At 51.8% G+C, this 16,737-nt stretch overlaps 1 protein-coding gene across 1 annotated transcript in view; it reads left to right on the forward strand.

The window, feature by feature from the left end:
- Cmip (c-Maf inducing protein) overlaps positions 1 to 16,737 on the forward strand; it is a 198,037-nt gene that overhangs the window by 157,512 nt on the left and 23,788 nt on the right. The window contains exons 6-9 of the mRNA XM_051169014.1: positions 6,458 to 6,520; positions 10,662 to 10,742; positions 12,965 to 13,068; positions 14,523 to 14,627. Coding sequence (XP_051024971.1) covers positions 6,458 to 6,520; positions 10,662 to 10,742; positions 12,965 to 13,068; positions 14,523 to 14,627 — 353 coding nt within the window. The remainder of the gene's footprint in view (positions 1 to 6,457; positions 6,521 to 10,661; positions 10,743 to 12,964; positions 13,069 to 14,522; positions 14,628 to 16,737) is intronic.

Below are 16,737 nucleotides of genomic sequence, written 5' to 3' on the forward strand. Positions count from 1 at the left end.
TATACCTTTCTGGTACATACGGGAAGATAATCTTTCTCAGAACTCAGCACTGTTCTAAGCACCCTTGGATCTAAACTGTTTTTCTGGGCAATTTTAAGCTCTGAGACACTGTAATGGAAAAGAGAGACATGGATTGCACCGATGACATGGCAGGTCCGGCTCTGTTAACCTCAGTCCACAAATGGTAGAATAACCGCCATGCTGCCATTGAGTTCATTTGTTGTAGGAACACAAATGCAGTCTCTGAAAAATAGAGATATATAGAGTGGGGAGGGGAGTGACAGAATCCTGGGAGAAAGGGCCAGAGAGTTTTCGGGGGCAGTGACATCTGAGCTGGGCTTTGAAGCATCAATAGGAGTTTGCCAGATGAGTAAAGGCATCCTGCGAAGAGCAAACAGTTTATTCAAAGGCGCAGAGGTTAAAGCAACGTGGCGTACTGTGGGAGCTTCGACAAAGCTAGAGTATAGAGTATAGAGTGGGAAGCTGGGAAGCAGGACACTGTTCTAGAAAGAACAGAGTGAGCTTGTGAGGAGGGGCTGTAGCCGGCCGTAGCTACTTCATGGGTACTTCTATGTCCCACCTTTCTCTACCCCTTTTCTTCTTCCCTTTCTACCCCCTCACACTAGATATGAGAGGGAAAAAAAGGACAGAGAGGAAAGGAAAGAGCTCCCTGAATAAAGTCAGGGGTAGGAAACGGGGCAGCGTTATCTTAGACTACTCCCTGCTGATTAGGGGCGTCAAGTTCCTTGGGGGCAAGTTTGATCTTTGCCATCAGGATTTTTTTTTTCTTTCTTCTTGTTCCTTCTTTGAGGACAACTGCTTAACAGACCCGCAACCAAACAAATATAGCGTTTATATTCCCTCTGAAAAGTTCCTAGAATTCCAAACGGCACACAACCTTAGAAACTTACCTGCAGCTTGGCAGAATCATACCCCTGCCAGAGCATGAGGCAAATCATAGCCAGCTGCTGCAAAGCAGTCCCATAGCCCCACATTTGGGATTAAGACCAAAACATATTCTTAGAGTTCTTCTGTGTGTTTAAAGAAACGAAAATTCTCACTCTAGGGGCTGTGGCTTTGGGAGTAACATGCCAGGCCTGGCACCCCTTGGCTTCATCCAGGCAAGCCAGGCTCCTGTGCGCACACCAGGAGGTGCACCTCGGGCCTTTCATAGCTCAGTGGGGTCAGGAGCACTTCCTGCCTTAGTCTGGCACCTGGTGCCCGGCTGGCGCACCTGCCATAGCTGCCTTTGACTGCTCTTGATAGAACAGGTAAGCCAACCCAGGCGCCTGCGCTCACCTTCCAGCACCATCTCCGTGTGTCCTATCAATGACTCAGCTTTTGTGTAGCAAATCTTCAATGGCCGTGAGAATGAGTGTGCCTGACCCCAGCACCAGAGGCTGGCCCTGGGACTTGTTTTGTGGCTCCCAAGGCCCCAGGGGATCGGTAATGATCAAAGCATGCCTCATGTCAAGGGCAGGGCCAGTTCTGGGTGGTAGAGGAGCATAGAGGCGAGGCAGCTGGTCTCCTCTGTCATCAGGAGGGGTGCTAAGAGAAAATGACAGCAGGGATGCTTCCAGGACCAGGTTGTCCTAAAGGGTGTGAGAGTGTCACTACAGGAAAAGGCAGTCAGAGAATGGGCCAGTGTGCACCAAAACAGCGATGAGACCCATTGTGTCAGTGCCAATCTGAGTGAGTGCTACAAAGGAGGTTGTGTAGGAGGGCCTAGAGAAAGGAAGAGGTTTTGGCATTCGTAGGAGCCTCGGGGAGAAGTTTGTTCTGAGGAATCTGGCAAAAGTGGCCACATTAAGGCCCATTCTTACCCCTTCCCCTACCCCTGGCTCTAGTCCTCCCCGCCCCTCCCGCCTTCCCCCACATAGACCCACGTATCCGCTCACTGCCACAGCCACCATCATTAAGGCAGCGCAGGCTTACCATGTGTCCAGGAGCTTCCCTCTAGGCTGAAGTTCGTCCTTGTAGTTGACCTACTGACAGTCAGTCCCCTGTAGCAGCGCTTGGTTATTCTCTGTGTACCTACTTCCCCACTGGAACTTAGGTTAGCTTTCCTCATTCCACCAGCCAGATCCCTGAGCTGTAGAAACCATCAGTGGGTACCACTTGGGTATCAGCAGAGGCGCATGGGCTGGCACAGACACCACTTCCCACGATGATAGAGAAAGCAGACTTAATGCTAACACGGGTTCACGCTCAGAGAGAGTCTAGACCTGGCTATGACAATTAACTCGAACTTCAGTTTTGTTTTGTTTTGTTTTTTAATTATTGTTTTATATGGGCAGTATTTTGCTTGCATGCCGTGTGTCGGAAGTGCCCATGGAAGTCAGAAGAGCCCATTGGGTCCTCTAGAACTGGAGATAGAGATGGTTGTGAGTTACCATGGTGGTGCTGGGAACTGCACCCAGTCCTCTGCAAAAGCAGCCAGTGCTCTTAAAAATGGCCAAGCCATCTCTTCAGTCCACATGAAGAAATTGTAGTGTCGTTGAGAGCAGTTGTCCTTGGGCTGGAGAGATGATTCAGCAGCTAAGAGCACTTGGTACTCTTGCCGAGGACCCATGATGATGAGCAAGTCCCTAACTCCAGGCACTCACGTGGTGCATATTCATACACATAAAGGCGATGTCTGGTATCTGGGGCGCCTAGCTGGCAAGCGCAAACAAACAAAACCAGAGAGGGGAAAAATGTTCAAGGTGGTTAAAAAAAATTTGTCCCCCCTAGCACCTGTGGGTGACTTGAGGAGCCCTCGCCCCCCGCCCCGAGGGTGTCAGATTCCTCAAGTCTCTGGTGGGAGATACGGTGCATTGGCACGTGGCCTCTGCACATCCTCCTGTGTTAACCCATCTCTGCATTGTAGAGCTGTCACATGGTAGTGCCTCAGGAGCAATGGCAGGACATGTCTCTACTTTCTGTCCAGGCACAATTTTGTTTTGCTTTCCTCCAAATAGTTTCGGGCCAGGATTGCTGAAATGCACAGTTGAGGAGCACGCAAATAGAGGTCTGACTTAGCTTTGCTCTTGCTGGTATTTCACTGTGCCTGTTGACCAGTTGCCTTTGGGCCAAGCCTACTAGAGCAGTGTATTTTCTTAGGTACTTAGGAGAGTGAGGCAGAGGGATCTCAACTGCAAACCCTGCCTGGGCTACAGAATGAGTTCAAGGCCAGCCCCAGCTCACTCAACGAGTCCTTTCCTAGAAGTCAGAAAGGGGCTTCGAGGTTGGCTCAGTGAGAGATTCCCTGCGTAGAATCCCCCAGTGAGGGGTTGGGGATGTGGCTTGGTCGTAGAGCATTGCCTCCCACTAATGTGGGTAAAACCTGGATTTTCTGTCCTTAGAACTGAAAAAAAGGAGGGAGAGATGGTCTGGCCATCTCCCGTTCCCATCTTCAGAGACTGTTTCCTTGCAATAAGAGCTTCTGGCATGGGTCGTCTTCTTCTCAAGAGCAGTGTGACAAGGGCATGTTCCACATCTGTCACCCCACCTGTCAGTGTAGCCTGGAGATCCTTCCAGGTCTTTGTGTGAATTTCTTGCTCAAGTGCTTCTCTCTCCGCGTAGTGTCATCTGCAGCAGGCAAGTCCCCGGGCACTGTCAGAGTGTGACATCCTTCCTCTCTGGTTTTTATACCCAAGCAGCCTTTGGGACAGAAGTATCTTGAATTATACGTACCAGGTACCCCTTAGGGCCAGTTCACGCCCGCGAGATGTAATTTATAAAGATAACCTTTTTGACATCTGTGGCACAACAGTGTCACCTGCAAAGTTTGTGCTCGGGAGCCATGCTTTGTTACCAAAATAATTACCAAAAAAACCTCTAACGTTTTAAATGTATTTGCTTGCTACGTGTGTGCATGGCGTACGGGTAAGGGGAGCACGTGTGCCATGGTGTGTGTGGAGATCAGCAGCTAACCCGATAGAGCCAAACTCAGGTCACCAAGCTTGCACAGCTTAGCCCTCCAAGTGTCTCAGCAGCTCCCGTAATGTTTTTTAAGTTCACGATTTTGTGAGTTGCACTCATGGTGAGCCATGGTGAGCTGCAGGCTGGACATGCTTGTTATTTGTATAGTCCTTCCAGTCCAGTGGCTTTGGGGCTCCAGACCCTGTCAAACGCCAAGTTAGTGCCTTTCTCATCGGCTGCTCAGGATTCTCCGAGCCATCATACCTAACGTGCCAAGTGAAGAGCCTGGCTTCTAGAAAGAGTCCACACACACACACACACACACACACAAACAAAAACAAAATAGGAGCTCACTGGGTTGATATCAATATATTTAAATACAGTCATCACTTTAGGGACCAGCGTCTCTTTATCTATACCAGTGGGCCTAAGGATCAGATGAGAGAAATGACTCGGGTGTGGCAATTGACAGCTGCTACTAAACTAACTCTCCCATTCCAGACTGTAATTCACATCCATTAGGAAGGAGGCCTGGTCGGAAGGGACTAGAGGGACCCAACCCAAGAGGACCACACCCCTGCCCTGCAGTGGTACCCGGACAGAGCATGGGAAGTGCCTCATGAGCATAGAAGGGGCCTCCCATCCTGTTGCTGCCCTGTGGCCTGAAGCCTGTCTTTGTTTAACAAGCAGGGCCATGCTGGGTCGCCTGGCCTCGGAGTGGAGAGTTGGGCATGATCTGCTTCCAGGATGCAGGGGAAAGAACAGCAGATACCCAAGGCAGTGGCCCTGCTGATAGGTCACAGGGAGACCTACCTCTGTCTTCCATATTATACTGTCCTCATTGCCCCTGTCATGGTCCCTAAACTCTTGTTTTATTCTTTGGTAATGTGAAGTCTGGAACCATCTATGCCTAGAAGAACGATAACTCAAATATGAGGTCACCAAAGGGGCTCCCAGTCCTGGCTCTGCTGCTCGCCGGCTGCTCACCCTGGGCTGATGCCCTCACAGCTTCTCTGAACTTGGTCTCCCATTCTCAGTGGATCAGTACAAACTCCCTGCATGTAGACAAATCACACAGGCCAGCACAGGGCACTGAGGACCACCATTGCGAATGCTGTCTTTTTGTCATATGCATGGCAATTGTTCATACCAGGGTAGGATAGTGAGGGGTAGGGGCTTGCCCTGCACTAGGCTGGGAAGCCCTGGCCTGAGTTCCTTGGGACTGCCCAGCCACAGAAGTGGAACCAGAAGACAAGATTATATCTTGTTTTTGTTCCTCCCCCCCTCCAAAAAAAAAAAGCATTGGTTTTTGTGTCAGTTGATTGAAGGAGTCACCTGCAGCTGGTGGCCGTCATGCTGACCAGTCTAGAACTAGACAAAGCAGACGAGGCCTGAGCACAGCTCTGCCTGTTGCCTTAAGTGGTGGCAACTGCCACTCTGTTGAAATGACTTCATCTCAGAGGGCTGCCTGCCTGAGTAACTAGTCACCAGCAGTCTCCATCTCTTTGTCCCTTACCCACCCTCCTCTCTGGTACTTGGCATTGAAACCAGGGTCTCACAGAGACTGGGCAAACACCCATCACTATGTTACATCTCAGCACTTTCTTTTGTTGTTGTTGTAATCATAAGGTCTCCATACGCTACCCAGACCAAAGTGTCCTTGAGCTCACTCTGGAAAACAGGCCAACCCTCCAATACCTCGGCCTCGGCCTCCCAAGCAGCAGGGATGACTCCTGGACCTGGCTTATCACTTCTATACAGTCTTTTCCACAATGCACCTAGAACCAGCAAGGCCTTAGTGTTGCACAGAAGACCCTAAGGAGACTTGCTAAGCAGTTGCTCAAGAATGGGGGTGTGGGTGTACCCCACCATTCCTTATTGTGAACTGGGTTGTGAATGGGGCCTCCTGCTGGCATTTAGCAAGGCGAGGCCACAGGTGTGCTGGGCCTTCTGAAGTGCACAGGACTGGCACCCCACAAAGCACCATCAACCTGTTGGTTAAGGAATGCCCCTCTGATGACCGCACATTGGAACACTTGCAGAGACTTTTTGGGCCACTACTTTTCAGAGAGCGGGTTCAAGGATCATTTCAGACAAAGTCACTCACTCCTGAGAGGTCTTGTTACCAGGAAGGGGCAAGACCAGAATCTCACCCAGGACTCTGCCCAGCCTGTGTGCTCATCCTTTAGTTGCTGCCAGGAGCCCAGCTCCTCATGGTGCTAGGAACACAGAAGGTGCTCAGATCTCTTGACGCAAATGGCATTGTGTTCCCCCGGAGTAGGATCCCCTGGCGCTTAGTCAGAAGTCATGGGCTTGAAGCCAATGTGGATGCAAGCTAGATATGAAGCCTCTAAAGTTAGATATGTCTCTGTGGGTCTAGCCTGGAGCTTTCCTGCTCTCTAGAGCCCTGGTCTGCATATTAAAAAAGGGAGTTGTACCCAACGGAGGGTAGAAGGATGCTTTCCCTTTATTTCGAGTGGCTCTCTTCTGCAGGCCACACCCCACCCCCACCTCCACCGGGTCCGCTGACTGACAGCTGTTCGTTTTCTCATAGGCAATTGCACCTCTTCTGGAAAACAACCACCCACCGCCAGATCTCTGCGAATTCTTCTGCAAGGTATGGTGTCACTGCCGTGGGCTATACCAGAGGCCACCGCCACCACGGTGTGCCAGCTATGGTGGGTCCGAACGCGCTGGCTGAATGCCAGCCTGATCGGGGTCCCAGATGCAGGCAAAAGGCATGCATGGACCTGCTCGAGGGGCTGCTATCCTCTGCCAGACAGGCTAAGGAAGAAGCAGGCGTCTGGCTTTTCTGTGGACTGACTATTCCTGGCTGTCTTGGGAGGCAGCTTGCAGCCAGTCTTCTGGATTTCTGACGTCAGAGCTGGGTTATTCTTAGCTGAATCTCCTCTGAGCACTGGCTGGCCCCGGCTAGGGGCCCGGCTGCAGGGCTTTCCCTGGACAAGGGAAACTGGCAGCATATGCCAGGTCAGCTTGGAGGAGCCACAGAGCAGGGCACCATGCCCAGGGACCTGATGCCAACCTTACATCAGAGTTTGTATGCAACATACCCGGGCCACACCAGGGGACAGGGCCTTCCCAGAGCACACAGCTCAGCAGCTTGGGGGCTGGGCTGGCACACAAATCTATCTGTCCTTTTTCTGTGCTCTCCCCGCCCCCTGTGTGTGTATGTCTTTACTATAATAACTTGATACCCTTAGAAAGACACATGCTTGCATCTTCTACCTCCCCAGCACTGCCAGGGCTGCCAACACCCTACAGAGTAACTTTCTCTGTCCTCACTCTTTCCTTGGTTCCCTTGAGCACTGTGTGGGGTCCCTGCCCCCTTCTATAGCCCCATACTGTCTTTTGGAGACTCTGCTCATTATGGAATAAGCATATAAAGCCAGAACAGGGTCCTGGGGGTGGGTGGTAGGACTCTAGTTTTTCTGTCCCCTGCATGAAAACAGGACAAGACTGTGTTCTCTTTGGCTCTGCTTCTTCTATAAAGAGACTCTTCTTAGTGACTCACACATTGGCCAGCCCATGGATGGCATCCAGGGGGCAGTTTAGGATCCAGCATAGAAAGCCCTTCATGTAGTATAGGCAATAGGCCCTCTGGTCCAAACAGGCGAACAAGTACGAGCATGCCAAGCCCACATGGGAGAGGTGCCTCTGCCCCAGAACTCAGTGTCAACTCCTAGGAAGATGGAGTCAGAAAGAGCCCGGGCCTTATGGTCCTGTAGGTTGATTGGCTGATGGCATCTCCGCTGCCTGCCCAGTTTCATCCACACAAGCCCCATGTGGGCCTCTCGGGCTTACGGTTTCTCACTGTTTCATACTTAAAATGTTTAATCCGGGGGAAAAAAATTGACCTTTGTCTTTCAAGAGATTTACTTACTTAGTCTATGTGGTGTGCACATGTGTGCTGTGCTGAGTGTGCAGTGGTCACGGGATAGCATTTCTTTTTGGAGTTGATGCATTCCTTCTACCTTGTGGCTTTTGGGGATCCCACTCAAGTTGTCAGGCTTGGTGGCAAACACCTTTACCTGCTAAGCAACAACACCAGTGCCCCTGCCCCATGCCCCAATAACTCTTTCCCTGGGGTTCCTTGGGGGACCTTGGGCAAGTCTAGTGGAATCTAAGTGGAAAAGGTAAGAACCTGGCCAGGGCCGTGGGGGTTCAGGCTGTCTTCCTTTTGGAGGCCACACCCAGGGAGAGGAGCTTGATTGCTACAGAGCCCTCCCCTCCCCACTGGCCCCCAGGGCCTCTCTGGGCCTGTATGAAGAATCCTCAGACAGTCCTTCCTGCTGGACTTCCAGACCCCAGCCACAAAGGTTTGAAAAAATTGTGCTATCCTGATCTTCCAGAAAAGCCTTGAGCTCTTTCTCCCAGGTCCTTTGACCTTACTAAGAGTTGCAGATGGAATTCCTCCGGGAGCAAGGGAGCTTGTATGCTCAGCGGAAGGCCTTCTAATTCAATTCAAAAGCAAGGCCTAATTGTGGAGTGCTTACCTAGCACAGACCCACTGGGCCTTGCATTTGCTTCCCAGCACTGCATAAAGCTAGGTATGATGGCCAGGCTCAGTGGCGCACACCTGTAATCCCAGCACCCGGGAGGCAGAGGCAGGAAGATTTCTGTGAGTTTGAGGCCAGCCTGGTCTACAAAGTGGGTCCAGGACTGCCAAGGCTACACAGAGAAACCTTGTCTCAGAAAAAAACAAACAAACAAAAAACTAGGTATGATGTTCATGCCTCTAATTCTCAGCACTCAAGAGATGAAGTCAGAGAAATCAGGCTGTCAAGGTCGTCCTTGGCTACACAGTAAGCTCTAGGCCAGCCTGGGCTACATGAGACTCTGTCTTTAAGCAAGCCAGTGTATGTGTGTGGAGAGGGGAGACTCCATGATGAGAAAAGAAGAGTCAAGCTTGGCCTGTGGACTCCTGCCCACCAGGAAGTGAGAAGCTGTTCCACATCCGCCGTGTTCTTCAGCTTACCAGACCGGCTTGCTGAGACTCGGGGTAGAGCATACCTTTCTGAAATGGTCCTAAACACCCAAGGGCAAACAAGAAGCAACAAAGGATTCTATCCTGTTTGTTGTTGTTGTTTTTTTTAACCTCACTCTAAAGAAAACAAACAAATAGGCGATACTCTGGTTTTCACAGAGCTAGAAACCTAAGTCCGCCCACAGATGTGTGTAGCTGATTTCGTCAGTTGCCAGGACTTTGAGGCGATGGAGGCGGTCCTCAGTAAATGGATGGATAAGTGAACTATGGCCTGCCCATGCTGTGGGATCTGTGCATGCATGTGTGTTTGTGAGTGTACATGTACACATAGGCCCGTGTATGCAGAAGGTCAGGACACCTTCAAGTGCCTTTCCTAGGGCCGATTTTGTATTTTGACACAGGACTTCTTCACAAGGCCTGGGGCTTGCCAATTGGCTGGGCTGGCCGGCCAGCGAGCCCCGCTCCTGGCTCTGCCTCCCCAGTGTTGGGATTACAAGCATGTTGATTTTAATTTTTATTTACATGATACATTTATGTCGGTTCCCACAGAGGCCAGAAGAGGCCATCAGATTCCCTGGAGTTGGAGTCACGGGTGGTTGTGAACTGCCCAGTGTGGGTGCCTGGAACCTAATTCCTCTACTTTGCAAGAACAGCAAGCCCCCTTCGCCATGACACCATTCCTCCCACCTCGCGCCTGGCCTTTTTTACACAGGTTCTAGGGAAAACCCAGCAAGCCCTTTACTGAGGCCTCTCCCCAGGTCTCATCAGAAGACTCTTACTCAGAGTTACAAATAAATGAGCAGCCAGGTGTAGGGGGCATGTGCCTGTAATTTCAGGATCTCAGAGTTCCTGGACAGCCTGACCTCTACTTAGTGAGACCGTGTCTCAAAAAAAGAAGAGAATGGGGCTGGAGAGATGGCTCAGAGGTTAAGGGCACAGTCTGCTCTTCAAGAGTTCCTGAGTTCAATTCCCAGCAACCACATGGTGGCTCACAACCATCTATAATGTGATCTGATGCCCTCTTCTGGCCCGCAAGTGTACGTACAGGCAGAGCACTGTATACACAATAAATTAAAAACAAAACAAAACTGGGGTAGGGGGTGGGGAGCTGTGAAGCTGTGAGAAACCTGCAGGGAGCAGTCCTCTCACACGTCCTGAGTGTTACCATGTGAGGGCAGCATACCACACAGGCTGCGATCTCAGCCATGGGTTGAGCATCTGTAGTCCCCAAATCTGAAATCCCAAATGCTCCAAAACCCAAAACCGTGAGCGCTGACATGACACCATAAGTAGAAAACTGTCAAAATAGACACACTGGAAACATTGCATAAAATTACCTCCGGGCTCTACACTAAAAAAGAACCTATTACACCTCGGGTCTTTACATTTCAGACGGGGCCTGTTTACCCGTGTTCACAGCTCTAAGAGGGGCGGGCTGCTGAGAAGGTTCATAGCTCAGTGGTTACAAAGGCTGGGGGAGGGGCAGGGAGCTAGTGAAACAGAATTCAAGGCAAAAAAACTACTGTAAAGTACTGTCAACGGTAATTTGCACCCTTGGCCTTGGGTTCAGACCCTTAGAAGGGGCACCCAGAGGCCACCATAGTGTATACACTGTTGGACTAAAGGACTCTGTGATACTCAGTATGGGTTGATCACTCTGCGCTATTCAGCGGAGGAAACCATATCCTTGTTGGTCTTGTGGGCTGTGGTGGGGCTCCCCTGGCCTGCACTGACTACGCCCCTCTCTCCCCAGCACTGCAGAGAGCGGCCTCGGTCCATGGTGGTCATTGAGGTGTTCACACCGGTGGTTCAGAGGATCCTTAAGCATAATATGGTGAGTACCAGGACAGCCTTGGGTGGGTGGGTAAGTGGGTGTGGCCGGCGGCTGTTTCAGAAACCGGAGCTCCCTGTGGCCTGTCCTCTGGGACTACTTTTCTTCAGGAAAGCAGGCAGAAAAATATTTTCCCAGTAGGTGAGAATGGATGTTGTTGCTGGGGACATGGCTTCCACAGACTTCCGCCTGAAGGGTACAGTATAGAGGGAGTGAGACCGGCCTTGATATGGAAAGCCTAGCAGCTTGGCCTCAGCTGGGCATAAATGTCAACATCACCATGGTAACTGCTGGGACCTTGCTCCAGGGAGCTTTTCCTCTGTAGCCTGTCACCTCAGTCCAGTCTGAGGAAACAGCTTGATCTTTGACTCTTCCCAGATCATTAAAATAAGGAAAGTTTGAGCAACAGGCCCAGGCAGAAGAAGGACACGTGACAACTGAGTGTCGTGTGTAGAGATGGGCGTGGGTAGAGATGGAGTCACCCACCTTCGTCCCATAGGACCCTTCTAAAGCGCCTGGATTGGCTTGACACACTGAGGCCATCACAGCTTTTCTGTCGCCGTTTGTAAGAGGCACTGTGGATATCTCCCTTGATAGGAAGGCAAGATAAAATACTTACAGTCTCTCTTCCCACAGGACTCCATACCGAGCTGAGTGTTGTGTGTGCACAGGCCTACGGTGTGCACACATGCCTGTGCGTGAATGTGTTTGCACACTTCTTAAGGCCCACAGTGTGCACACATGCTTGTGCATGAATGTGTGTGCACACTTCTTAAACTCCTCCCTGAGTTGTGTTCCTCTCCTATGTGTAAACAAATGACCTTAAAGTAAACCAGCACCCACTCCCATACTGGGGATTGACTCCAGGCCTCTGCCACTGGGCCTGCAACTTGATTTTTCAGTAGGTCCCGTTGCGCCAGGCAGGACACTTAGTTTCACCCATGAGACATCTTGCTGGCCAAATACATCACCTTTGCAGAGTTGAAACGAGAGTGTCTTGTCTTCTCGCTGACCTGCCTGCAGGCCGTCGGGGGCTGGTGCTTCAGAGCCGGCAGCGTCTGCAAACCTAGCTGGGTGCAAGAATGAGCACAGGTGGACAGCACTTTGACGCCTTTTCCTAAAAGTGTTTCCTCTCTTCCTCCATTGCCCGTTTCTCTGGACAAGGCCAGAAGTCACCACTCTCCGTACTTGGCTTGTACCTCCTGGTCAGCCTTTCTTTGTCCACAACTGCTGCTATCAGTCATAGGCTACGCCGCTCAGCTAGAACAGGAAGGACCCCCCCCCCCTTTGTCCTTGCCCAGGGCTCGTCATTAAGCCTCAAGTGCAGTCGCAGATGCAGCTCTCCTCGCAGGCCCAGAGCACTGGCTTTTTTAAGTGCCCATCTTCCTCCTCGCTGTTGCAGCCTCCTCTCTTTGCCATCTTCAATGACGCAACCACACTGTCCTTCCCTGGCTGTGTTCTTACACACTGGCTGCCTCCTGCACACCCACGCCTAACACCCACATCTTTTTTTCCAGTTCCCAGTTCCTACTAACATTCTCATTTGTGCATAAGTTTCACTGTGTAGCCCAGGGTGGCCACAGGCTCACAAACTTCCTGCCTCTGGCCTCTCAAGAGCTAGGGTCATGGGTGTGTGCCGTCCACCATTCCCGGCTTTCTTCCCCACCCCCAACCCCTCGATCATCCCCCACATCCCCCCCTGTGCCTTTGAGGGTCGGTCTGGAGTCAAGGGGGTGTCTGGGGTCTGCCAACTCAAAAGGAGCCCCCGACGGACTGTGTCTGGGTCCATCCTCACTCTGAAGCCAGCTTTCTAGGTACCACCTTCTTCACTCAGGAAGAAGCTGGTGGCTCCTCGCTGCCTTTGGCTGGGTATGCGGAGCTCTACCTTACCGATTTCCCGACCCCGGGAGAAGAATGAACATCACTATAAGTCTACACTGGAGTCTCTCTGACTGTTGAGTGCTTTGGACACCCAACTCAGAGATTAAAAGAGCTCGTAGTTTCCCAAGGTGACCAGAGGCCAGGCAGGACATTCTGCCACTTGAGGTCTTGCAGAGCCTGTGAGATGGGAAGGTGCAGCTGCACCAGGAACCCTCCAGACCCATGGGGGTCATGGACGGTGTGAGCACAGGTGTGAGGTCTCTCACAGGTGTGAGGTCTCCCTTCCCCAGCTCCTTCCTGGCGCTGCCTTGGTAACCCCGCCTCTGCTCTGTCTCTCTCTGCAGGACTTCGGGAAGTGCCCAAGGCTAAGGCTGTTCACCCAGGAGTACATTCTCGCCCTGAATGAACTCAACGCAGGCATGGAGGTGGTAAAGAAGTTCATTCAAAGGTGTGTCTCACCAACACACACACACACACACACACACACACACACACACACACACACACACACACCCATCACTTCCTCTCCCTGCCCCAGACTACCTGGTTTATGACACCCAGAGAAAACCTGTCTCCCTTCCTAGCAAGCATGCCACTGGACTCCACTAGCCCTGCATGGTCCCAGCGACTTGTTTGTTGTGTGACAGTGAGCCCATGTCACTGTGCCTCTGTGATCCTGCTTCCTCTAACTTCCCTAGGAGATTTCAAATGAATAACCCAGGAGGAAGCCCTTAGCATGCTGAAAGGGACTCTTGGACCATGGGACAAGAACAGTACTGCCTTCTCACCGTGACCTGTACTCTCTGAGGTTCAAAATGGTCTCCTCGTGCCTCAGTTTCCTCATCTATGAAATGAGGGCCCCAGTGCCCGTTGGGTCCGATGACTATGACAGTTCCAGTGAGCTGTTCTAATTTGTCCTGTGTTTAAAGAAAACCTGACTTGGGGGCTGGGGATGTGGCCCAGTAGGCAGGTCGCCTAACATGTCAGCAGCCTGGGTTCAGTCCCCAGCACCGCAGAAACCTTGCATTCTGGTGTGTAGCCCTGTGGTCCCTGCACTTGGTAAGTGAAGACAGGAGACCCGGAGGTCCAAAGTCATCTTTGGCTACATAGCAAGTTCAAATCTAGCCTAAGCTGTAAGAGACCCCTGTCTCCAAAAGAAGAACGAATGAAAAAGAACCTACTGAGCCAGTTTTGAAACTGGGACTTGGGACCTGGGCCCACTGCAATCTCACAGCACAAGCCCACATTCAGACGGGTTGTTCTTCTTCAGGGCTTGATGTCAAATAACCCCCCTCCCCCACTGTGGTCTCTGGGCACAGAGCAGGACAGGCCTGTCTCAGTGACAACAGCTGTGGTGACAGTTTCCCAGAGCAGTTCCATACGTCATCCTGGGCACACCAGGATGTGCCAGGCCATTTTATAGATGAAGGACCATGACACAGAGAGACCTCCAAAATAGTTGGTAACACATACTAAGCGCTCAGTGGTACTACAGGCCCTGTGCTCAGCTAAGCTGACCTGACCGACTTTTTACAAAGTACACTTTTGAGAAGAAAACTGTATCGTAAATAGTCATTTCAGAAATGCCTGTGCAAATGGGACTGACTCTCCCAGGACAGCGCTACCATGTGCCCTACCCTGTAAACTAGACTTGATCCTCTGTCACCACTAAGGAGAGTCTGTCTCTTCACTCGAGGTGTAGTGGTAGAATCTAAGCAGCTGGCCAGGCCACTGACGTTTCACCCCCCGGCTCTGCCCATTCTTGGCTAGGACCAAAGGCCCAGGCTCTCCACCTGCCCCTCAACAGGGCTGCTCACCTTGGGCAGTACCTCAGCACCCCAGCTCCACCTCAAGCCAGCAGCCGCTCCACAGCCTCCTCATCTTCCCTTTGCTCTCTTCCAGCATGCATGGCCCCACAGGGCACTGCCCACATCCCCGGGTCCTGCCCAACCTCGTGGCTGTGTGCCTGGCCGCCATCTACTCCTGCTACGAAGAGTTCATCAACAGGTCAGTGCTCTTGTGTTCTAGGTGGGTCTGGGTTGGGGGCCCAGTGCCACCTTAGCCTGGGGATGCGTTGCTGAAGAGGGTGGGTTGTCACTGCTCTCTGGTGGGAAGGTGGAGTAGCTGTTGTTGCCTTGACTTCTTGTTGTTTGTCAATGCCTTGGCTCATTGTTGTGAGCCCAGCCCTGGGGTAGGGCTGAGAAGGGCATGTGATGCCTGTCATCAGTAGCTGCAAGGCCACAAGGTCCCTGGGCTCTAGCTGCTGGTATCCTATGCTGAAGGCCACTCACCATGGGGCAGGGTGTCACTAAGGGCTAAGGCGAAGGGCTTTTTCCACATGCAGGCTGCTCCAGGTGATATGGTAAACACCTGTCATTTTGGTACCCCTGAAGGCTGAGGCAGGAGGATTACAGGTTTAAGGCTATGTAGTGAAAACCTGTCAGGGGGGCCATGGCGGGATGTGTGTGGGATGTGTGGAGTATGTGCATGTGTGCACGGGGAAGGGGACGGTAAGGTGTGTTCCGGCCTCGACACTGGGAGCTTCAGTCTTGGTGAGTGGTCTGTGCTTTTATCCCTGCTGCAGCGCAGTGCAGTTTTTCAGTGCTAGGAAATGAGTGTATTGTGTCTGTGAACATCTCCCCTCCTGGGGCAAGTGTTCTTGGGGGACACACATAGATCCCTGACTACACCAGAGCCTATCAGGTGGGAGGCAGGCCATACACATGGTAAAACCAAGTAGTAAGGGAGCCAGAAGGTTACCAGGGGTGCTTGCCTGGGAGAGGAGCCTCAGAGCCTGGGATTTAGTTGGAAGCAGACGACCCCTGACCCAGGAAAGTAGGTGTGGCACACTCAGTTGTGTGTCTCTTCACCCCTCCACTGAGGTTTGCTACAGACCCCATCCGTCCTAGTTAAGGCCATTTGGGGGGTACAGAGGGACACAGGTACCATTCATCTGTGAGCAACTTTCTGTAGTACTTTGGGCCATCGGAGGCTGATATGCGGGACATGGTGAAGTCTGCTGCAGCTACCCTGTCATTTGAAACACTGCACAGCTCTGAAGGGCCCCCAGTGTCCAGGCACTAGTAAAGCCGAGGGAAAAGAGGCGTGTACTGAGGTATTTTCTTGACAGAAGACCCTAGTACCTTTGGGGGAGCCCCTGAAGTTGGCAAATGGTGCTTCTAAAACCAGCAAAAAGGAAATGGGCTCTGACAGATAAAGAGATGTTTCTAGGTATCAGAGCACAGACGGGCAGAAATGTTTTTTGGCCCCTTATCCCTGGTCCTAACATTAAGGGGAAGACATCTCAATGCAAGCGTCAACCATCTCCTCGGTTTGGAAAGGAGACTGGATCCTAGGGGTCAGCTCAAAGGCTGTGCTGCCCCTTCCCATAGGAAGACGGCTCCTGCCACGATTGCTAGTGACATCACTCGGCAGCCAGAGGGTCACGTGTGTGCGGTGGGGTTTACAACCAAGGCAACTGGTGCAGCTCTTGACTCTGCAGGTCAGGAGACCTTTGTCCTGGAGAAGTGGCTGTTAGACTTTTGCCAGCACAATACAGAGTCGAAACAATGTTAAGAAAGAAAGAAAGAAAGGAAGGAAGGAAAAGAAAAGGATTAAAACCCAGGCCCCCACTGCCATTCCGAATTACTTGGTGTTACCATGATGGTGTTTGAACTCCCTAGGCCAGAGCTAAGCACTCTTGCCAAAGAAAGTTAGAAGGATCTTACCAGGAGGTGCTTCTGAAGACAAGGCTGCCAGACCGGTAGGGGGCCCGGAAGCAGGAAGAACAAAGAGACAAGACAGGCAGCCTAGTGGGTGACTGACGGGACTGCCTGCAGTCACAGCACTTTTCCACCTGCATTTCCCTGCACATCTGCTGCAGAGCCAGCCACTCAGCTTGCGGAAGACTTTCTTCACGGCTGGGCTTAAAACTGCCCATGGACAGAGAGAGGGTCCTGCCGAGCAGGAGCCGAGGGAAATTAGTGTGGCTTAAGGCTAGAGACAAAGAAGTTGAGGATGAAGGGATTCCCTGGCCGGTGTTAATGGCAGCAGCGTGAGCTCAGCAGGCAATGGGCTTGCCCTACAAGTGTGAATAGCAGAGTCCAGATCTCCAGAA

This window comes from Acomys russatus, chromosome 26, assembly GCF_903995435.1.
Source record: "Acomys russatus chromosome 26, mAcoRus1.1, whole genome shotgun sequence".
Lineage (NCBI taxonomy): Eukaryota > Metazoa > Chordata > Mammalia > Rodentia > Muridae > Acomys > Acomys russatus.